We start from the raw sequence: 24,745 nt of genomic DNA, 5'->3' as shown, positions 1-24,745 counted from the left end.
TGCCAAGAAACATAGCTTAAAATAATATATAAACTTTCATTACACACGATATAACAACATTTCCTTTAATAAAGATTTTTTGTACATCAGATATTTACTGGGAAACAATTAAAATGTTATATTAAACATCTAGGTAATAAACTTTTACTATATAGCTTTCAGATCATATACTTTCTATTCAAAATCTCTACATATTCTCGTGATGCTTGCAGTACTAGATCTTGATTTACATTTGATTCGTCAGTAGGTCCTAAAGGAGAAGATCTACAGAATCCTGATTCTCAATCATGAGCAACTGAAAAAGAGAAAGAATAATATTCTTTATCTGAAATACTTTGTAGTTAACTAGAAGTTAGTAAAAAAAAAAGTTGGAATCTTCTGAGTGTTAAAAGGATGAAAAATATCTACATATAACTACAATATAAAATACAAGATTACTATTAAATCAAGTTTGCTCACGATTGCCCATTGAATTAATTACTACTGTGGATAAACACTAGAGCTTCTGGTTTTCTCATTACAAGATGAGATTGCAAGCTGATGGCACAGTCCACCCCTGAACAATCATATACTATCAACTGAAAAATCTAACAGGCAATATCTAGAGTCAAATATATCATGGCAGGTTTAAAACAAGACATTATAAGAACACACAGAAGGGACATCCTGGTTTTCTATCAATATTGTCTGCTTTTCTGTGGAGGGAATAGGAAGGCTGATACCTGAAAGATTACTCTCTGCAAAGCAGCAGAGTAGGGTAATGGCGACAGAGAAGGCTCACCAATGTGGCAAGAACCAAATTGATTTGGGTGCTTATATTCCATGCTAAGAAACCTGGAATTTTACCCAATGGCAAAACCAGTGGCTGGAGATTGAAATGTCACCTGTCAAGGGACAGCTATATGAACTATATAATTGCTTAACTAAGTATTACTGAGACAAGTCTGGTCTGTTTGGTCTACCACTAGCAGAAACAAGAATTTGAGAACGCCCACATTTTCAGATTGACAGTTCCATAGCGATGGCACAAGTGAAGGAAGATTACAGCCAAAAGTGCTAACAGGCATACAGGCTGCAGGTTTTTAAAAAAGGTATGAGGGATCCCTGGGTGGCACAGCGGTTTGGCGCCTGTCTTTGGCCCAGGGCACGATCCTGGAGACCCGGGATCGAATCCCACGTCGGGCTCCCTGCATGGAGCCTGCTTCTCCCTCTGCCTGTGTCTCTGCCTCTCTGTCTCTCTCTGTGTGGCTATCATGAATAAATAAATAAAATCTTAAAAAATAAAAATAAAAAAGGTATGAAACACGATGACCAAATGAGGAATAAGTCTCTTATTCACTATGTTTATGTTTTACATTTTTTATTAGATATATCTAGACAAAATTTTAACAAGGGGAAGGGATGCCAGTTACTATTTGTGGTTTATTTCAGAAATTAATGACCATCTAAATTTGTGAATTTGGCAACATACCTTCTTTTAGTTCTCTGATTATACTGTCTTCCAACATCTGCTGCATCTGAAATAAGTTAAACGTTACTTACAATGTTCAAGTTAAACAAGAGACATTATTGTAGGAATTTTATTTTGCTTATGAAACGTGGTCTGGAAATGATACTTTTAGAAAGTAAAAGCTACAATTTGCTTAAATAGAAAGCTAATCACATAAATAAAATAAATCCCTACTTATTTTAATCTGGATAACTGAGAAGAAACCTATAATGCTGTTTAGAGGATTCTAATAAAAAGTACAATTAATATTGATCAATCGAATATACAGAATTTCTGGAAGAAGAGGACGATGGTGGAGGAGTAGGAGACCCTAGTTTTGTCTGGTGTCTGGGATTCAGCTACATAGGTATCAAATCATTCTGAACACCTGTGGACTCAGACAGAGATCCAAGAAAAGAATTGTTGCAATTCTACAAATAGAACAGCGACCGCTTTCTGCAAGGTAGGAGGTGTGGAGAAATGAATCAGAGGCATATATCAGAAGATTAAACCAGGGCGACAGGGAACCTCTGGAAGCCAGAAGGCAAGTCCTGGAAAGTGATATAGCAGCAGAGTGCACAACCAGAACTTTTAAGAGGTCTGTTCCAGTGAGGACATCCCTGTCTGAAAGATGCTCAGGTGGCAACGGGGGGCAGCATCCTAAGTGGGACGGACAGTGTGGTCTCAGGATCCCTGGGGGGGCGGGGTCACAGAAGGAATGGGGGCGGCGCCTGAGTATGGCAGTTGCCAAGGCGTTTGAGCGGGGAAGCCAGTTGCAATCAGTGAGCCCAGGAGTGGGCATTCAGCTCAGTGTTGCCATAAACCCCAAACCGAGGAACAGTCAGGTGACCACTTTCCAAGCAGGAAAAACTGGGCAAGACCTCCTCCTTCCCCCCAGAGGCACAGTGTGAATGGGAGCTACAGGGGTCTGCAAAGTTTGGAAAATCGAAAGGGGGTCTGTGCTTGAGATAAAAATGCTTGGTCACAGGCTGGGTGAATACAGAGTGCAGACAGAAACCAGGGAGACACAGTAGGGAGTGAGATCTTTCAATTCCAGGGCTGGAAATTAGGAGGCCACCATTTTCATTCTCATCCTCTAAAGCTGCCCAGAAAGCCTTCAGGGAACAAAAGCCACAGAGAGCAATCTGGAGCTGCTTACCTGGCCTGGCCCCCTGGCAAGGGTGGTGCAATCCCACCCTAAGCAAAGACACCTAAGAATCAGTGCAACAGGCCTCTCCCTCAGGAGGTCAGCAACAACTTCCTGCTAAGACCAACTTTACTCATCATACAGAGCTGCAGAACTCCAGTGCTAGGGGCAAACAGTATACAGAACTCATGGCTATTTCTCATGACTCCTTAGTCTTTCTATTTTAATTTTCTTTTTGCTTTCAACCATTTTCTTCATTTATCAACTCTTACAATTTACCTTTTTACACTTGCATTCAATCCTTTCACTGCTCTTAATATTATTCCTGTATATATTGAAGTTTTTCTTTCTGTACCATTTCGGGAAGTAGTTCCTTCTAAGAAATAGACTAAAATACAACCAGAATCTACTATACTGCTCTATTCTCTTCATCTGTCTGATTATAATATTTTTAAAATCTATCTTAATTTTCATATTTACAGTTACATTCTATCCTTTCATTGCATTTAATTTTATTTTTGCATATAATGAAGTTTTTCATTCTTTACAATTTTGGGATGTAGTTTCTTCTAACAAACAGACCAAAATAAACTTATGATATAGTATATTGCTCTGTTCTGTTCAACTGGCTGATAATATCCTTTTTATTTTGACTTTTAATTTCCATTTTTACACTTACATTCTAGACTTTCCTTGTATTTAATTTTATTTTTGTATATATACAAGGTTTCCTCTTAACCATTTGGGGATGCAATTTCCTAACAAAAAGACCAAAATTCACATAGTATCGGTGTACTGCTCTGCTCTCTTGATCTCTCTAATTCTATTATCTCCTTTGTTAACCTTTAAATTGGCTTCGGGTCTCTTCTGATTTGTTTAGCATGTATTTATCTGGGGTCATTCTTGATATTTTTCTATTCTGTTCTCTCACTCATCTCTTCTTCTCTGGACAGAATGACAAGATGGAAAAACTCACCGCCACAAAGAGAACAAGAGGTAGTACTGACTGCCTGGAACCTAATCAGCATGGATAGAAGGAAGAGGCTGGAGCAAGAGTTCAGAATAATGACCATCAAGATAATAGCTGGGCTTAAGAGACACTCAGAGGACACTAGAGAATGCCTTTCTGGAGAAATAAAACAACTGATATCTAATCAAGTTGAGATAAAAAAGGCTAATCTTAGTGAGATGCAATCAAAAATGAAGGTTCTAACTGCTAGGATAAATGAGGCTTCACAGAGAAGTAGTGATATAGAAGACAAAACAATGGAGAATAAAGAAGCTGAGGAAAAACAAGAGAAACAACCACTGGACTATGACAGGAGATTTTGAGAGATGATTCGTACCACACAGCAAAACAATGTTAGAATAATGGGGATCCCAGAAAAAGAGGGGAAGGAGGGGGCAGAAGGCATATTTGAGCAAATTATAGCAGAGATCTTCCCTCATCTGGGGAAAGAAACAGGCACTCAAGTGCCAGGAGGCACAGAGAACCTTCCTCAAAATCAATAAAAAACAGGTCAATATCTCCAATATAATAACAAAGCTTGCAAATTTCAGACCCAAAGAGAAAATCCTGAAAGCAGCTTGGAACACGAGGCCCTGAACCAAGAAGGAGAGAAATATTCAACTGGCAGCGGATGTATCCAAAGAGACCTAGCAGGCCAGAGAGAGCTGGCATGATATACTCAGGGTGCTCAAGGAGAAGAGTCTACAGCCAAGAATCTTATCCAGCAAGGCTCTCATTCAAAATACAAGGGGAGATAAAAAGCTTCCAGCACAAACTGAAACTAAAAGAATTTGTGATCCCTAAAACAGCTTTGCAAGAAGTGGTAAAGGGGAAACTTTAAGCAAACAGAGAGCCCAAAAGTAACACAGACCAGAACACGGACTTTACACATAATACAATGGCACTACATTCATATCTTTCAATCCTTTCTCTGAATGTAAACAAGTCAAATGCCCCAACCAAAACACACAGGGTATCACAGTAGATAAAAAAAAAGCAAGACCCACTGATATGCTATCTGAAAGAGACTCATTTTAGACACAAAGACAACTTCACATTGAAGGTGAGGGAGTGGAAAACCATTTATCATATTAAAGGACATGAAAAAAAACTGGAGTGGCAATATTTATATCAAACAAATTGAATTTTTTTTAAGATTTTATTTATTTATTCATGAGAGACACACAGAGAGCGAAAGGCAGAGGCACAGGCAGCGGGAGAAGCAGGCTCCGTGCGGGGAGCCTGATGTGGGACTAGATCATGACCTGAGCCGAAGGCAGATGCTCAACCACTGAGCCACCTGGTCATCCCACAAATTGGATTTTAAACCAAAGACTGCATTAAGAGAAGAAACAACAACAAAAGATGAAGAAACTCACTATGCCATAATTAAAGGGTCTATCCAAAACTAAAATTGGACAATTATAAGTTTTAATGTGTCTAAAGTGGGAGCAGCCAACTATATAAATCAACTTTCTGTTAAGATTTCATTTATTTATTTATTTGACACACACACACACACACAGAGAACACAGGCAGTGGCAGCAAGAAAGAGAGAAGCAGGCTCCCCACTGAGCAGGCAGCCTGATCAGGGCTTGATCCCAGGACCTTGAGAACATGACCTAAGCCAAAGGCAGAGCCTTAACCGACTGAGCCACCCAGGCCACCTTATAAAGCAATTAATAACAAAAATAAAGGAACACATGGATAGTCATATAATAATAGTAGGTACTTTAACACAACACTACTGTAATGGCCAGATCATCTAAGCAGATGATCCACTAGGATGCAAGGGCTCTGAATGACACATTGCACAAAATGGACTTCACAGATAACTTCAGAGCACTCCATCCTATGACAACAGAATACACATTCTTCTCGGGTGCACATGGAACAAACATTCTGCACAACAGATCACATACTCAGTCACAAATCAGCTCTCAACTGGTACCAAAAGACTGGGATCATTCCCTGCATACTTTCAGACCACAATGCTTTGAAACTGGAACTCAATCTTGACAGGAAATTTGGAAAGAATTCAAATACACAGAGGTTAAAGAATCCAACTGGGGCAGTAAGGCACATTTTAAAACCTCATAGAAACAAATGAAAATGGAAACACAACTGCTCAAAACATTTGGGATGCAGCAAAGGTCATCGAAAGAGGATAGTATATAGCAATGCAAGCTTTTCTCAAGAAATGAGAAAGGTCCTAAATACACAACCTAACCCTACACCTAAACGAGCTGGAAAAGAACAGAATATTAAAGCCTAAAACCAGCAGGAGAAGAAAATTCATAAAGATCAGAGCAGAAATCAATGAAATAGAAACCAAAGGAACAGTAGAACACATCAATGAAGTCAGGAGCTGGTTCTTTGACAGAATTAATAAGATCGATAAACCCCTGGCCAGAGATATCAAAAAGAGAACGGAGCCAAAAAATTAGGCAATCTAGAAGAAATGGACGCATTCCTGGAAAGCCACAAACTACCAAAACTGGAACAGGAAGAAACAGAAAACCTGAACAGGCCAATAACCAGGGAGGAAATTGAAGCAGTCATCAAAAACCTCCCAAGACACAAAGGTCCAGGGCCAGATGGCTTCCCAGGGGAATCCTATCAAACGTTTAAAGAAGAAACAATGCCTATTCTACTAAAGCTGTTTGGAAAGATAGAAAGGGATGGAGTACTTGCAAATTCGTTCTATGAGGCCAGCATCACCTTAATTCCAAAACCAGACAAAGACCCCACCAAAAAGAATTACAGACCAATATCCCTGATGAACATGGATGCAAAAATTCTCAACAAGATACTAGCCAATCGGATCCAACAGTACATTAAGAAAATTCTTCACCATGACCGAGTAGGATTTATCCCCGGGACACAAGGCTGGTTCAACACTCGTAAAACAATCAATGTGATTTATCATATCAGCAAGTGAAAAACCAAGAACCATATGATCCTCTCTTTAGATGCAGAGAAAGGATTTGACAAAATACAGCATCCATTCCTGATCAAAACTCTTCAGAGTGTAGGGATAGAGGGAACATTCCTCAACATCTTAAAAGCCATCTACGAAAAGACCACAGCAAATATCATTCTCAATGGGGAATCACTGGGAGCCTTTCCCCTAAGATCAGGAACAAGACAGGGATGTCTACTCTCACCACTGCTATTCAACATAGTCCTGGAAGTCCTAGCCTCAGCAATCAGACAACAAAAAGACATTAAAGGCATTCAAATTGGCAAAGAAGTCAAACTCTCCCTCTTTGCCGATGACATGATACTCTACATAGAAAACCTAAAAGCCTCCACCCCAAGATTGATAGAACTCATACAGCAATTTGGCAGCGTGGCAGGATACAAAATCAATGCCCAGAAATCAATGGCATTTCTATACACTAACAATGAGACTGAAGAAAGAGAAATTAAGGAGTCAATCCCATTTACAATTGCACCCAAAAGCATAAGATACCTAGGAATAAACCTAACCAGAGACGTAAAGGACCTATACCCTAAAAAGTATAGAACACTTCTGAAAGAAATTGAGGAAGACACAAAGAGATGGAAAAATATTCCGTGCTCATGGATTGGCAGAATTAATATTGTGAAAATGTCAATATTACCCAGGGCAATTTACACGTTTAATGCAATCCCTATGAAAATACCATGGACTTTCTTCAGAGAGCTACAACAAATTATTTTAAGATTTGTGTGGAATCAGAAGACCCCGAATAGCCAGGGGAATTTTAAAAAAGAAAACCACATCTGGGGAAATAAGATCATGAATGAAAGAAGACAGATCACGACCAGCACCAGAGAAATACAGACAACTATAAGAACACATTCTGAGCAACTATATGCCAACAAACTAAGCAATCTGGAAGAAATGGATCCCTTCCTACCAAAACTGAAACAGGAAGACACAGGAAACCTGAACAGACCCATAACCAGCAAGGAAATGGGAGCAGTCATCAAATATCTGCCAACAACCAAGAGTCCAGGACCAGGTGGCTTCCCAGGAGAATTCTACCACACATTCCAGGAAGAATTAATCTATTCTTCGGAGCTGTTTATAAAAATTAGAAATGGAAGGGAAACCTTCCAGCGTTCTCTGTGAGGCCAGCATTACTCTGATCGCAAAACCAGAGCAAGACCCCACCCAAAAGGAGAATTACACTCCAATATCCCTGATGAACATGGATGCCAAAATTTTCACCAAGACACTGGCTGGGAGGATTCAACAGTACATTAAAGGATTATTCACCATGTCCAAGTGGGTTTTATGCCTGGGCTGCAAGGGTGATTCGACATCTGCAGATGAATCAATGTGATACACTACAGAAATAAAAGAAAGGATAAGAACCATAGGATCCTCTCAAGAGATGCAGAAAAAGCAGTTGACAAAGTGCAGCACCCTTTCCGGATCAATACTCTTCGCAGTGCAGGGAGGGGGGGGAGCATATCTCAATATCATAAAAGCCATCTACGAAAAGCCCACACCTGATGCCATTCTTAAGGGGAAAAACTGAGAGCTTTGCCACTAAGGTCAGGAACACGACAGGGAAGTCCACTCTCTGGACAACCAGTGTTGTTCGACATAGCCTCAGCATTTAGACAACAAAAAGAAATAAAAAGGCGTCTGAATCAGAAAAGAACTCAAACTCTCACTTTTCTCAGAGGACATGATATCCTATGTGGAAAACCCAAAAGACTCCACCCCAACGTTGCTAGGACCCTTTCCTGAATTCAGCAAAGCAGCAGGATAGGAAATCCATGCACAGAAATCAGTTGCATTTCTATACACTAACAATGAGATGGAAGAAAGAGAAACTGAGGAGTCGATTCCATTGACCATTGCAGCAAACACCATAAGATGCCTAGGAATAAACCTACCCAGAGAGACAAAGGATCTATACTCTGAAGATGACAGGACATTCTGGAAAGAAATTGAGAAAGGTGTAAAGAACTGGAAATACATTCCATGCTCATGGATTGAAAGAATTAAATATTGTTAAAATGTTTATGCTAGCTCCATCAATCTATATATTCAATGCAATCTCTATCAAAATACTACCAACTCCTTTTATACAGCTGGAGTAAATAACGGTAAGATTTGTTTGGAACCTTAGAAGACCCCGAATAGCCAAACATATGTTGATAGAGGTAGCCATAGCTGGTGGCATTACAAGCCGGACTTCAAGCTCTATTTTAAAGCTGTGATCAACAAGACAGTATGGTACTGGCACAAAAGCAGACATGTCGATCAATGGCCCAGAAGAGAAAACCCAGAAGTGGACCCTCAACTCTATGGTCCACTCCTCTTCAACAATACTGGAAAGAAAATCCAATGGAGACAAAGCAGTCTCTTCAACAAATGGTGTGGGAAATCAGACCACCACATGTAGAAGAATAAAACGGGACCATTTTCTTATGCTATACACAAAAATAGAGTCAAAATGGATGAAACACCCAAATGTGAGATAGGAATCCATCAAAATCCTAGAGGAGAACACAGCCAGCAACCTCTGTGACCTCGGCTGCCGCAACTTCTTGCTAGAACATGTCACCAGATGCCAAAATGACCTACTGGGAATTCATCAAGATAAAAAGCTTTTGCACAGCAAGGAAACAGTTGACAAAACCAAAAGACAACTGACAGAATGGGAGAAGGTGTTTGCAAATGCCTTATCAGATAAAAGGCTGGTATGCAAAGTCTATAAAGAGCTGATCAAAGTCAACACCCAAAGAAAGATAACCCAATGAAGAAATGGGCAGAAGAAATGAAAGGACATGTCTCCAAAGAAGACATACATATGGCCAACAGACACATGAAAACATGCTCAACATCAGCTGGCACTAGAGAAATACAAATCAAAACCACGGTGAGTTTCCCCCTCACACCTTTCATAATGGCCAAAATTAGCAAGTCTGGAAATGACAGATGTTGGCGGGAATGCAGAGAAAGGGGGATCCTCTTATGATGTTGGTGAGAATACAACCTGGTGCAGCTCCTCTGGAAATCAGTACCGGAGGTTCCTCAAAGAGTTGAAAAAGGAGCTACCTATGTAAAACCCAGCAATTGCGCTAGAAGGTATGAATCCCGAAGATCACTTTGGTCGGGATCCAAAGGGGCACCTGCACCCATATGTTTATACCAGTAATATCCTCAATAGCCAACCTGAGAGATATGGATGTTCTTTGAAAGAGGTATGCATAAAGAAGATGTGATGTAGATATAAATAAATAAGTATCATATTTATTTATTAGACAGAGAGAGAGAGGGAGGGAGAGAGAGAACAGAATATTACTCAGCCAATAAATAATGAAATCTTGGGACCCCTGGGTGGCTCAGTGGCTGAGAGTAGGCCTTTGGCTCCGGGCATGATATATATATCATAACATTATAAGCTAGTTAATTGAATTTAAATAAAAAATAGTAAAGAAACCAATGGAGCTAGGAATGTGAAATAAAAGAATATACATAACTTCTGAAGGATCTTTGTAACTTCTGTTACAAAATTGTAAACAAGAGTCATTTTACACTTTAATAGTTTGTGATTTTCAGAAAAAGTGCCCTTTATGAGAGATTAATCATTTGTTTAATAAATTATTCCTCCGAATGAACTTTCCACTTTTGCACTTTTGATTTTGCACTCAACAAAATCTTGAGGTATGTTGTATGCTCTATTTTTCAGCACAGACTCTTAAATACATAAAACAATGGAAGTGGGACTACATAAAGTCATGTGGAATTTCTCCCGGTAATATTGAGTAAAACTATTTTGTTATCTATATGATGACTGATGTACTTCTTTTCATGTGAACACAGAGATTTCAGAAAATCTGCTTCAGGAAAGGAAAAAATATAAGCTAGCACTAGTTTTCCAACTTAGTTTCGCATTGATAAGTTTCTAGAATTAGAAACAAGGAAAAGAAATTTTAACTGTAACTTTGTTTCCTTTCTATGAATTAGGACCAATTTTTGAAGCACCTGACTTACTATAGTTATCATTATCTACTTAATTATGAAATATTTAGGAATATTTCAGACTACAGTTGACCTTTGAGCAACACAGTGGTTAGGTGCACTTACCCCCGTGCAGTCAAAACTCTGTATAATTTCTGATTCTCCCAAAATTTAATTACTAATAGCCTACTGTTGATGGGAAGCCTTACCAATAACACAGTCCATTAATACATGGTTTGTACATTACATGTGTTATATAATATATTCTTAAAATAAAGTAAGCTAGAGAAAAAAAGGTTATTGAGAAAAACATAAGAGAAAATACAGTACAACACAACAGCCAAGAAAGTCCATGTGTAGGCTAACTAGACCTGCAGCTTCAATTCCATGTTGGTCAAGGATCAAATGTGCATTACAAATATTCCCATCTAGAATGCTCTTATTTCTTATAAAAGGCATCCTCTCATTGAATTCCCAAAATAGGGTCTAAATACGGTACTAAGTGGTGCCTAGGTGGCCCAGTCACTTAAGTGCCTGCCTTCATTTCCTTAAGGAACGATCAAAGGAATATAATGATCTTTTCGCCAAAAGTCTTTTCCTAAATACTTGCTTCTGTGACCCTGGTTTATTTCCAGGTGAGAATTGAGTTAGATGGTAGAAATAGCTTGCAATCCATTAATAAAGAGAACATATTTGCAATTTTATTTATACTTTTCCATTTATCAAAAACATAAGAGGGTAAGAAAATTATACACATAAAAACAACGTATCAGCAAATTTTAATTCGAAGACTCATTAATTAGAAGGATTTTCTCATAACAGTTTGTTTCCAAACTACCAATCATAGAAATCTAAGGTTCCATTGGGGATACTGTAGGATTGAGGGACAAAAGTCTCCAGCTGTAGTCTCATCTCTCTTTTAGCTACACAGCTCCACTGGTCTCGGTTTTGTATAATACAGTTTAATGCAAAAACAGAAACAAACAAAAAAACAAAACAAAACAAAAACAAATTAAGTTCCATTCTTTGAAAAAAATATTGTTTTCCAAAAGGTAGTCACTAATTTAGTCAAAGTCCCTAATTTTTTTATTTTAATTTTTATTTATTTATGATAGTCACAGAGAGAGAGAGACAGAGACACAGGCAGAGGGAGAAGCAGGCTCCATGCACTGGGAGCCTGATGTGGGATTCGATCCCGGGTCTCCAGGATCACGCCATGGGTCAAAGGCAGACGCCAAACTGCTGCGCCACCCAGGGATCCCAAAGTCCCTAATTTTACATAAGAGACAAGAAGGCCTCAGAAAGATTGCAGTTTGCCTCAGGTCAAAAGACCAAAGAGTTGCAGGCCAGGAATGTGCTTTAGGTCCTCCTGAGCTGAGAGTTTTTATGCCAGTTACTTCATCATCTTCAGGAAAAATACCTACATTTTTAACTATAACTGACTGAAAATGAACACATAAAAGTTTGTCATGTGGCTCAATAACGACTAGGCATGAGGCACAAAACAGCTTTCTAATTAAATTATAAATTTTAAAGTCTAAAGTGTAATTTAAATTATAAATTTTAATGTTTTATGAATAAAAATACAGCAATGGAAATGATCTTTACTCCTATTGGGAACAGTTAATAGACTGCATTTATAAGCACAAATTTTTTAAACCACAAGACACGGAACTTGAAGGAGAAAATCTTTAGTTGAACCAAAGAGGCTGAAATGGAGGAAACTCTTCCTGGAAAGAATTATTCTTTTCCTCCAGATAAAACTTGGTTTACCAAAATCAATCAACAAATGAGTTATCTATGTTGTGGATTATTAAACACAAAACAGACTTCTCTTTACCACCTAGTATGCTCTGTCCAACCTCTCATCATTATGAGAGTTGGTATGTACAAAAGACAGGACTAACTTTAATTTAAATCCAGTCAGAAATTAGAGGTAAACCATCATTACCCACAAGTGGATTTATCTCTACCTCCCTCACAGCAGGAAGGGAGATTTGCCTAATGAGTGAATTGGGGAGAAGGCACTAGGCAGTGCTTAGGAGATTCCAAATCTCTTTTTTGAAAAGATGTGCTCACCCATGGTAACATGAATTCAGGTCTGCTCTCATCTTCGTGGGATGGGCATCAAACATTTGTTTCCTCCATTTACAACTGTGTGGGAAGTGCCTAATTTGGGATAAAGAATTGGGAAGCCCACTGTGGCTACATACCCACCCAAACCACATCCTCCAATCTGTTAGCATGTATTAGTAACAAAGGCTACTAAGTTTAACTCCATCTGCCTGACTCCTGTGCTCTGAACTCAGAAAAAGAAGAGCACTGTCCTCTGCCACCTACCCCACCACAGCTCCAATGAGAGAAATGACCAGACAATACTTTGAAAAATGTTTCTTCTTGCTTGACTTTATAACTAACATTCATTGTTCAAAGCAACATATTTTGAAGAGGGAAAAGTTGGAAAGAACAATTTTAGAAACAAGCAGAGAAAGTCAGACAAAACGAGGAGACAGAGGAGTATGTTCTAAATGAAAGAACAAGGCCACGAGATAGAACCTCAGAAAAATAACGAAATGAAACAGAGATAAGGAGTCAGCCTGATAAAGAGTTCAAAGTAATGGTCACAGAGATGCTCAGCAAACTTGGAAGAATGGACGGATTCAGTGAGAACTTCAACAAAGAGAAAATATACAAAAGAACCAATTAGGGCTGAAGAATACAATAACTGAAATGAAAAATACACCAGACACAATCGACAGCAGATTAAAAGATGTGAAGAACAGATCAGCAATCTGCAAGAAAGGGTAGTAAAAATCATCCAAGCTGAAAAGCAAAAAGAAGAAATAATTTGAAAAATTAAGATACAGGGACCTCTGGAATAGCATCAAGTATAATAAAACTCACATTAGAGAGGTCCCAGAAAAAGAAGAGAGAAAAGGGTGAAGAACTTATTTGAAGAAAGAATACCTAAAAACTTCCCTAACCTGGGGAAGAAAACAGGCCTCCAGGCCCAGGAAGCATTGCCAGTCCCAAATAAAAGGAACCCAAAGAGTTTCACACCAAGACACATAATAACAAGTCAAAAATGAAAGAGAAAAGGAGAATCTTAAAAGCAGAAAAAAAGAAAAGAAAAGAAAAGAAAAGAAAGGAAAGGAAAAGCAATTAGTTATATCAAAGCGAACCACTACAGGGATATCAGTGGATTTTTCAGCCAAAACTGTGGCATGCACTCTGGAAAACTGTGTGGAGGTTCCTCAAAGAGTTAAAAATAGACCTGCCCTACGACCCAGCAATTGCACTGCTGGGGATTTACCTCAAAGATACAGATGCAGTGAAACGGCAGGACACCTGCACCCTGATGTTTCTAGCGGCAATGTCCCCAATAGCCAAACTGTGGAAGGAGCCTCGGTGCCCATCGAAAGATGAATGGATAAAGAAGATGTGGTCTACGTATACAATGGAATATTACTCAGCCATTAGAAACGACAAATACCCACCGTTTGCTTCAACGTGGAGGGACCTCAAGGGTATTGTGCTGAGTGAAATAAGTCCATCGGAGAAGGACAGACATTATAATGGTCTCATTCATTTGGGGAATATAAAATTTAGTGAAAGGGAATAAAGGGAGAGAAAATGAGTGAAAATATCGCTGAGGGTGACAAAACATGAGAGACACCTAACTCTGGCAAATGAACAAGGTGTAGTGTAAGGGGAGGTGGGCGGGGGGTTGGGGTGACTGGGTGATAGGCACTGAGTGGGGCACTTGGGATGAGCACTGGGTGTTATGCTAAATGTTGGCAAATTGAACTCCAATAAAAATCGGAGAAGGACAAACATTATATGGTCTCATTCATTTAGGGAATATAAATAATAGTGAAAGGGAATGGAAGGGAAGGGAGAAGAAATGGGTAGGAAATATCAGAAAGGGAGACAGAACGTGAAGACTCCTAACTCTGGGAAATGAACTAGGGGTGGTGGAAGGGGAGGAGGGCAGGGGATGGGGGTGAATGGGTGATGGGCACTGAGGGGGGCACTTGACGGGATGAGCACTGGGTGTTATTCTGTATGTTGGCAAATTGAACACCAATAAAAAATAAATTTATCATATAAAAAGAAAGTTAAAAGAAAAGAAATTGTCGCATGATATTTTCCAAGTGCTAAGAGGAAAAAACCTAGGATATTTTTGGCAGGTTTATAATTCAGAACTGAAAGAAAGATAAAGAGTTTCCCACACAAAACTTAAAGAAGTTCATCACCACTAAATAGGTCTTATAAGAGATGTTAAAAGGACTTCTTTAATCAGAAAAGCCCAGGGTACCTGGACGGCTGTCAGTGAAGAGTCTCCCAGGACCCTGGGATCAAGCTCTGCAAGGGACTCCCTGTTCCCTGCTCAGAGAGGAGCCTGCTTCTCACTCTCCCTCTGCCCCTCCCTCCCCTTCACTTGTGTTCTCACTCACTTTGCTCTCAAAGAAAGAAAGAAAGAAAGAAAGACCATAACTAGAAATAAGAAAATGAGAGTTTTTTTTTTAATTTTTATTTATTTATGATAGTCACAGAGAGAGAGAGAGGTAGAGACACAGGCAGAGGGAGAAGCAGGCTCCATGCACCGGGAGCCCTATGTGGGATTTGATCCCGGGTCTCCAGGATCGCGCCCTGGGCCAAAGGCAGGCGCCAAACTGCTGCGCCACCCAGGGATCCCCGAGACAGTTTTATCATAAAAACAAACATACAGTAAAGGTAATAGACCAATCATTTTTATAAAGCCAGTATGAGGGTTACAAGACAAAAGGAATAATATCAATTATATCTACAGTAACTAGTTAAGGGATACACAAAATACAAAGGTGTAAACTATGACATCAAATTTATAAAACAAGGCAGAGTGTAAAAATGCAGTGTTTTTAAAATCTGTTTGAACTGAAGTAACCATCAACTTAAAAGAGATTGCTATACATACACAGGATGTTATATATGAACTTCATGGTAATCACAAACCAAATATTTATAACGGATACACAAAAGGAAGAAAAGCATCCAAACATAATACTAAAAGTCATTGAATCAGAAGAGAATAGAGCAAGAAAACAAGGAAGTCGAATGAAAGAACAAGACTAAGGCTTCATTTAACATGAGTCTATGCTACATTTTTCTACATTAATAAAACCACGAATATACTATCAAAATCATAAGCCTATGTGCATTGATTGAAATGGGTATTTTAACAACAATGATACATAATGGAAATGGGTTGTTATTAAAGGCTCCCTATCACTGCCATCTTAGTCATCAATCATTCAAGTGATGGCATCAAGGTAAATATATGTGAATTTCATTTGAAATATCCAATTATTTGTGGGGTGCCTGGGTGGCACAGTCAGTTAAGTGTCAGAATCTTGATTTTGGCCCAGGTCATGATCTTAGGGTCATGAGATCCGGCTCCACTCTGAGCATGGAGCCTGCCTAAGAGTCTCTCTTCTCTCTTTCCCATTGCCCTTTACCACCTGCTTGCTTTCCTTCATTTTCTCTCTCTCTCTCTCTCTCAAAACAAAAAAAAAAAGAAAAGAATCAAATATTTCTTTGACTTACTTATTTAGAAAATCTCTACAGTTGCTCAGCAAGCCATTTTATAAAAATTGAAATAGAAGTAATATAAGTTAAAAAAAGGTGTTATAAGAAAGCAATTAGGGATGTGCTCTCATGTAAGAAAATGCCAAAACTTACAACATTTTTTAAACTGTTTTATTTATTTATTCATAAAAAGTACAGAGAGAGAAGCACAGACATAGGCAGAGGGAGAAGCAGGCTCCCTATGGGGATCCTGTTGCGTGACTCAATCCCAGGACCCCTGGATCATGACCTGAGCCAAAGGCAGATACATGCTAAACCACTCAGTCATACGGGTGCCCCCAAAACAAAGAACTATCAATTTAGTGTTACAAGTTTATTTAATTCATAAAAAGGACTTACCGTGGAATCGTTAAAATCATAAATATCCCTACATGGTTAAGCGTTTGGATTCTAATCATTCACTTATGCATAGGGGTGGAAAATTGGGTTACAGCAAACTTTAAACATATTATAAACTATTGCTAATCAGAGAATAAGTCAAAGCATCTAAGTGTACTTTGGGTTAGTAGGTAATAATATTTACTTTCCAAAATCCAATTTAACATAGCTTTTCAAGGAAATGGGTCTGTTTGGGGGTGCCTTGGGAACTCAGTTGGTTAAGCATCCAACTCTTGATTCCAGCTCAGATCATCATCTCGGAGTCATGGGATCAAGCCCTGAGTCAGGCTCCACACTCAGTGGGGAGCCTGCTTGAGATTCTCCCCCTCCCTCTACCTCTCTCCCCACTCATGGGCACACTCTCTTCTCTCTCAGATACATAAAATCTTTAAAAAATAAGAAGATAAAATGTGTCAGTTTAGTGGTATTTATTGAATAAAGTTAATAATAGGTATCTCTTGACAATAAGAGCTCCAGGAGCTTAAAAAAATACCATAAAATTTCTGTCCCATTTCCTTATTAGCACAAACCAGTATAACTTTTACTTAATGAGTATTATTCAGTTAACTCAGAATTTCACCAAATTAAAAACAAAAATTTTATTGGAAATCTGAAACTCAAGAAAAGAAAGATAATATAACTAACCTTGAACAAGTGAGTTTCAATGCTGCTAACTGAAGTCTGCGGCCTTGAGGTAGGAATCATTACATTTTCTCTTGGAGTAACATTTCTATCCAGCAGTAAACTACTAGTCAAATTTCCAACAGAAGGCCCTTCCAAGACTGGTCCCATAGTAAGAGTGCTGTGGAAAGGTCTGTTCTGCTGTCTCTCCACCAGATATTTGGTAGTGATATCTGCCAGCCTCTCATTAGTCCTGTGAAGATTACACAACACAAGTGCTTAGTATTTTATTTCTACCCAAATCATTCCTGCATGACCTGCATTTTTTTAAGTTTCCATAATAGCAAACAGAATGTGCCAGTAAACAGTGTTTTAACACTGAAAATGTGACAGAGCAGAGCTACTATATATATTTATAGGTTTAAAATTATTCCAAAGGAGTATATATGATTCCAGGGATAACTAACTAACAAGAAATTCAAATTAGGGGAGGGAAAGAAATGGCTGACAGTGATGTACATGGATTGACAGGTAATACTTGCTACCTTCTGGAATGGCTGTAATTACAAGATTCTGGAGAATGCCGTTACACATATTTGTATTTAGTAAACCAGTTTGAACATAAAAATAAACCATCCCTCAAAGACATTTTCAAGGATGTGCTTTCACCACTCTTGTACATTTTACTCATTGCCTCAGAGAAATTGAGGGTTTCGCACCGAGGAATACCTCAGACCAACAACCTCTAGGGGCCAGGTAGATGGCAGAGCAGTGATCAGAAGGACCGAAACAGCTCCAGAGGCAATTAGCTGATAACACACTTACCAAGGCCCTGGAAGTAGAATCTGCCCTTTTTGTCTTCCACACACCCCCTCATGCCCACCATGATGCTATTTTTAGCCACGTTGGGATTTATACTGCCTTTCACCCCAGTGTGAATCTTTCTCTGTTTCACATGTATACTTTTATATAAAGTAGAAAACATACAAAGGTTTCCCCCACCCTCAGGCTCTCTAGTAATAATACCAAAGACACAATCAAGAAAGTTAATTTACCAACCTGTATAGTATTGGCACTTGATCTTTTGGGTTAAAGGTGTAATCTTCCAAAAATGAACTCATTAATATTTCTATTTAGGGTAATTCTGACAAAAAATTTTATAGTAATATGCTGTCTATATACCCACTATTTGCTTCGATGTGGATGGAACTGGAGGGGAGGGTATTATGCTGAGTGAAATAAATCAATCGGAAAAGGACAAATATTATATGGTCTCATTCATTTAGGGAATATAAAAATTAGTGAAAGGGAATAAAGGGAAAGGAGAGAAAATGAGTGAAAATATCAGTGACGGTGACAAAACACGAGACACACCTAACTCTGGGAAACAAACAAGGGATGGTGGAAAGGGAGGTGAGCAGGGGGTTGGGGTGACTGGGTGATGGGTACTGAGGGGGACACTTGGGCGGGATGAGCACTGGTTGTTATGTAATATGTTGGCAAATTGTTATGCAACATGTTGGCAAATTGAACTCCAAAAAAAACAAAACAAAACAAAAAACCTTTTAAGTAGGGTTGTAAAGATGCAGGTATGTGAATCTGCTCTTTCCACTATAAATTTTATGAAGTTTAAATATAGACACGTATTCCCAATGAAAATTTAGTGTTCTAATTGAAATATACCATAATTGTAAAATACATGCTGGATTTTTAAGACTTCGAATGAAAAAAATATGAAATATCTCAGTAATAATTTTATATTGATCACAAGTTGAAAGGATATTTTTTGACGTATTGTGTTAAATAAAATATATCAACTTTAAAAAAATAATATGCTGTCTAAATTATAAAGTTTTAAACAATTAGTTTGTAAAGACAACAAGATAGAGTAACTGAAAATATTAATGGGAAAAAGTAAAATCATATACCCCCCCCCACACACACACACAAAAAGAGGAGAGAGGCAAACTATCCTGGATGAACATAAAATGGTAAGTTTACTTACAAACATTATTTTCCAAAATTATACTATCCAGTTGGCTTTCACTTCCTACTAATCTCATGAACCCATCTCCATAAAAATTATGCTTTAGAGGCAAATCAATAAGCTAAATCTATTTTCATTGATTCTGTTTTAACTTACTTGCTCAGTTTTTTTGTCAATGACATTCGCATTTCTGATTCTTCTAGGTAGAGTTGCCTGTACTTTTCCAATTCTATTTTAAGTTCCTGAGAATTTCTTATTTGGGATTGAAGTTCAGATTCCAGCTCTTTAATTCTGAGTGCCACTTGACTTCTTATTGAAGCATCATGACTTGCTCTTAACTGCTCTAAGTTTTCTTGAGATGCTGCTTGTCTCTAAAGCAAATTAAAAGCACAGTTTTAAAACAGCTAAAACTTGAGTAATTATAGTATATTTCTTTCCTTCAGTTGGGACTCAATGATTCAGAGAGCAATTTTAAATGTGTAAAAAAAAGCTGAAGTGTAAAATATTTATCACCAATGTCACCTGAATTGAATCTGAATGATAAAAATAAAGTTTAATCATTCTTATATTAGTACTCATGCAATCTGATACTTCAAAGAACAAGAGAATCAATTAAAAATTTTAAAAAGTGCATAATACAACTTGAGAATAACCTGTTTCTTGATTTCTGCTCAGAGCATGTTCTCAGTCAGAGGTCCTGAGGCCAAGCCCTGTGTCGCACCCAGTATGGAGTCTACCCAGGATTCATTCTGTCTCTCTGTCTCTCCCCCTCTGCCAATCCCCCTGCTCATGTTCAATAAATAAATAAGGAAATAAATAAATAAATGAAATCTTCAAAAAGGAAGAATAACCTAGGAATGGAACATGGAGCCCAATGCAGGGCTTGATTTCACAAACCTGAGACCAAGACCTGAGCTGAGATCAAGAGTCTGCTGCTTAACCAACTGAGCCACCTAGATACTCCATGGTAAAAGTTTTATTTTTTTAAATTTATTTATTTTTAAAGATTTTATTTTATTTATTCATGAAAGCCAGAGAGAGAGAGAGGGGCAGAGACACGGGCTGAGAAGGAGGCTCCACCCTGGGAGCCCGATGTGGGACTCGATCCTGGGACTCTAGGATCACGCCCTGGGTCAAATGCAGGTGCTAAAACCACTGGGCCACCCAGGAATCTCCATGGTAAAAGTTTTATTTTATTTTATTTTTTTCCCCATGGTAAAAGTTTTAAATCACAATTTTTTCTTTTCCTCTTAATAGTCTTGTTTCAGGGGATCCCTGGGTGGCTCAGCGGTTTACCACCTGCCTGCGGCCCAGGGTGTGATCCTGGCATGGAACCTGCTTCTTCCTCTGCCTGTGTCTCTGCTTCTCTCTTCCTCTCTCTGTGTATCTCCTGAATACATAAATAAAATCTCAAAAAAATAGTCTTGTTTCATACATACTGGTCATAAATCATTCTGAAAGATCAATTTAGTGAGAATAATGATGAAAACTGAAATCTTTACAGGGAGGAACGAATGCCTCCAGAAATATACCAAACAGATTGCTGTAAAGGAAGCAGAGGAAACCTACACAATGCATATAACCAAAGTGTAATTTGTAATGAAATAAATGAAAGCATATCACAGATCAATAAACTAACCTGGAAAAATAGATTGACTTCTTTTAATCTTTCTTCTACAATCAATCTTACTCTCTGGTCAATCTCCCATTTATAATACTTTTCTACTTGAATGCCTTGTACCACATTGACTTCTGCATGACTTCTGAGGTTTACTACTTTTTCTTCCAAGTTCTTTTTAATCTGTTTTAGTTTTTCACATTCCCTCTCTGTTGCTTTCATAGATAATAACTCCTGTTGAAGAACTTGATTTTTTGCATCCAGGTCTATACATCTTGAAGATTCAGTTTCCAATCTTGCTCTAAGATCACCAATCTGCATGAATAGAACAATACAGTTCGGAAATGGAATGAAATTAGTTTAACTCAAAACTATAACCAACATTTTAAAAAACATTTTATGTTTAAGTCTCTGTACTGAACCGTAGGCTCGAATTCATAACGTCAAGATCAAGAGTCATATGCTCTACTGACTGAGTCAGCCAGGTGCTCCCATTTTAAAATAAATTCATTTGCAATAAAATATAATCTATATTGTAGTAGAGTCTTAGAATGTGGAACCCTGAAGCACTTAGAAAATTAAGAACAGTGTTAAAACCACTAGGAGTTATTAAAAAAGATCTCTGCTATCATTGTCTTTGCCACACAACATTTGTACTTCATTTTATGTATTTTTCTATGACTGCTTCAGATCTTTCCTCCATAAAATAACTGTAAGTCACCTCTTAGTATAAAGTCTCTTATATAGTCAAATTGAATTCAAATAAAATTTTAAAAAAGAAAAGAAAGTCTCTGGCCCCTTCCCCTATCCTAACACACCATAATTTTTAAAAATTATTTATTCATGAGACACATAGAGAGAGGCAGAGATATAGGCAGAGGGACAAGCTCCACAGGGAGCCCGATGAAGGACTCGATCCCAAGGCCCTAGGATCATGCCCTGAACCAAAGACAGATACACAAACCACTGAGCCACTCGAGTGTCCCAATGAATACTCCCATTAATTTTTAAAAAGTTTTAGTAATATCATATTGACTTATGTAGGTCTGAACCAATAAATGCTTCCTAAGAGAAGACCTTGAAAATAAGACTCTAATTATTGAATCTATAAATACTGATTCTAAGCCACAAGCCTTTTTCTGAATTACAAATGATTTACATTAATTTGAATTGCATTCCCAGGAGAAATGATTCTCAGGATTAAGAAACCACACCTCTCAGTATAAAAATTTAGTGAGATGAAACTTATACTTTCGGACAAAAAAAAAAAACCCGCCTAATTGAATAGTATTATCTTATAATCCTCTGTTACTCCCACAAAACAAGGGAACATACTAAGCACCAAAAACCACCACTGAAAAACCTGACAGGGTTTCAGTGATTCTGAGTTGGGAAGAACTTCTTTCTTCTGGATATGATTGATAAGACAGGGTAAGTGGATGTGGTGGTTTTATAAATTTTTTGACACTTCTCCCATGATAATCCCACCCCTTAAAATGTGCTGACCTTAGTAATTGGTTTCCAGTGAATAGAATTCGGCAGAACTGCTGTGTGATTTTTTTAAGGCTAGGTTAAAAAATGTGATATAGCTTCCATTGACATTCTTCTTCTAGGGAAACTAACCCTTAGAATCTAGCTGCTGTGGGAAGCCCAGGCCACCTGGTGTGTCTTCATGTAGACATTTCAGCTGAGACTGACCCAGCTAACGTCCTTGCCAAAAGCCAGCCTCAACAGCTAAACATTTGCATGAACATGATTTTAGATGATTCTAGTCCCCAGCTTCCAGTCATCTCAGCTGACACCAAATGAAGAAGAAATGAGTTGGCCTTACTCGGCTTTGCCTAAACTAAATACTTGTGAACCAAATAAATGCTGTTTTGAGCAACTAGGTTTTCAGGTGGTTTATGATGCCGCAATAAATAACTGGCACAGAAACTGATATTAAACATGGGGTGCTGACATTAAAATATTTAAACCTGAACCTCCTTTGAACCGAGAGGTAGGTAGAAACTGAAAGGATGTAGGGAAGAGTAAGAATGAAAACCAAAAGGGCTTCCAACAGACTGTTAATGGAAACCTGATGGCCCTTGAAGAGGCTGACAGTAAAGGTTCCAGGCAAGTGAAGAAAATGACACTAGAGGAAAAGGAACTTGCGCCACAAACCACTTGAAAGTAAAACGGGACACAAAAGATAAACTAAACAAGGTCTATGCAGTATGAAAGACCCAGACAAACTGGGTGCAAATATTTTGTCCACATTTATAGCCTTTCCATATGCTGAAATGTCAAATAATGCTAAAATAAAGAATTGCATCCTGGGTCAAGAGCAAATCCAGGAAAACATGGCCTATGGATGAAGCCAAGATTATAAAAACTTTTGTTAAGACCTCAGAAGGATTTCAGGTATGCCTCAAATTTCTTTTAAGGATCTTAAGAGTATGAGCTTCACAGGAGAGCCCAGTTGAAAAGTTTATCTCAAAAAGATCTGCGAGACTGGCTTTTCTACTGACATAAAATCAATCCATTGATTCTCACAGAAAAACTCAAGAAGTTAAGAAAATTATAGCATCAAAACCACTGTTTGCGAGCTTGGACTAAAAGAGACCTAGATAGCACGGACTGAAAATAGGCCTTTGGGTCTTAGAAGTCCCCACAGGGAGGCAGCAGGCTGAAAACACAACTGCAAACACAGGTCATTGGACAGAACCAAGAGCTCAGAGAGGAGAGACAGCAAAGAGCCATGGAGAAAAATTTCCATGGTTTCAGACTAAGTCTGACTGAAAAATGGACAGCATGCATCAGGCTGCATTTCAAACCTGCTATGGTCTAGTGTGACTTCCATCTTCTTTCTGAATGGAAGAGTCTTTAGCAAGTAACCAGAATGTTGTGTTTTCAATAGTAGAGAACTGTTCTCTTTAATTCTCAAGTCTTCATTCCTATTGAGAGAACCTGCACTCCAGGGACTAAAATTTAGACAACATAACCCTGGCACCTTATCCCCGCTGCACCTGATTAAGATGGCAAGATCTTGGACTCCATCCTGAACCCGATGCCATGATAACTGAGATTTGTCGGAGGTACTGGGAGGAGGTGAGTGCATTTTTCATGTGAAAGGAATATAGAACACTGTGGCCAGTGGGTAAATTACACTAAAAATTGCGTTCTTCATGTGTTCATAGGTGTTCCAGTATTCCATTAAAACTAAACAAAACAAAAAGACCGTGGGCTAACCTTAGTGACTTGCTACTAACGAACAGAATATGGTCAATGTGATGTTGTGTGTATTCCAAGGCTAGGCTACGAAAGGCAACACAGCTTCTGCCCTGTTCTGTATCTCAGCCTGCTTACTCGGAATTTAGCCCCTCCTCTTGTGAGGAGGCTCAGGCCACAAAGAGAGTCCAGGTGTGCCAGTGTAAGCATTTTGGCTGCCTGCCCTAACTATAAATCTAGGCAACAGCCAGCATCAACAACACCAGACATGAACTTTTTCTCTTGGTTTTTCCCCATTTAGGAGGACATTATCTGTGCATTTTTTCATATATTCCCTTTATTATGTTGAGGTATGTTCCCTCTTAAACCTACTTTGTGGAGGGTTTTTATCATGCATGGATATTGTACTTCATCAAACGCTTTTCCTACATCTATGGAAATGATGATGATTCTTCTTTCTTTTATTAATATGGTGCATCACACTGATTGATTTGCAGATACTGAATCACCCGTGTAACCCAGGAATAAATCCCATTTGATCATGGCGGTGATTTTCTTAATGTATTGTTAGATTCAGTTTGCTACTATTTTGTTAAGGATTTTTGCACTAGAAAATTGGCCTGTAATTCTCTTTGTGGTGTCTTTATCTGGTCTTGGTGTCAGGGTAATGCTGGCCTCATCAAATGAA

The 24,745-nt window shown here is 38.4% G+C and overlaps 1 protein-coding gene across 6 annotated transcripts in view; it reads right to left on the bottom strand.

Annotated features, from left to right (window-relative positions):
* Positions 1-51: 51 nt before the first annotated feature.
* Positions 52-24,745, bottom strand: part of LOC140629402 (ankyrin repeat domain-containing protein 26-like) — a 147,091-nt gene continuing 122,397 nt past the window's right edge. For 3 of the 6 annotated variants that reach the window (XM_072818848.1, XM_072818845.1, XM_072818847.1), the window contains 5 exons: positions 20,869-21,162; positions 19,386-19,600; positions 17,267-17,495; positions 1,472-1,517; positions 52-295 (listed from right to left, as the gene is read on the bottom strand). In XM_072818848.1, the coding sequence (XP_072674949.1) occupies positions 282-295; positions 1,472-1,517; positions 17,267-17,495; positions 19,386-19,600; positions 20,869-21,162 (798 nt within the window). In that variant the 3' untranslated portion in view covers positions 52-281. Of the gene's footprint in view, positions 296-1,471; positions 1,518-17,266; positions 17,496-19,385; positions 19,601-20,868; positions 21,163-24,745 lie in introns of those variants that run through there. The other 3 variants (XM_072818849.1, XM_072818846.1, XM_072818850.1) reach the window with 3 other exon arrangements.

This window comes from Canis lupus (assembly GCF_048164855.1).
Source record: "Canis lupus baileyi chromosome 5 unlocalized genomic scaffold, mCanLup2.hap1 SUPER_5_unloc_2, whole genome shotgun sequence".
In the NCBI taxonomy this organism is placed as follows: domain Eukaryota; kingdom Metazoa; phylum Chordata; class Mammalia; order Carnivora; family Canidae; genus Canis; species Canis lupus.
This window is presented reverse-complemented; position numbering and strand designations above follow the sequence as displayed.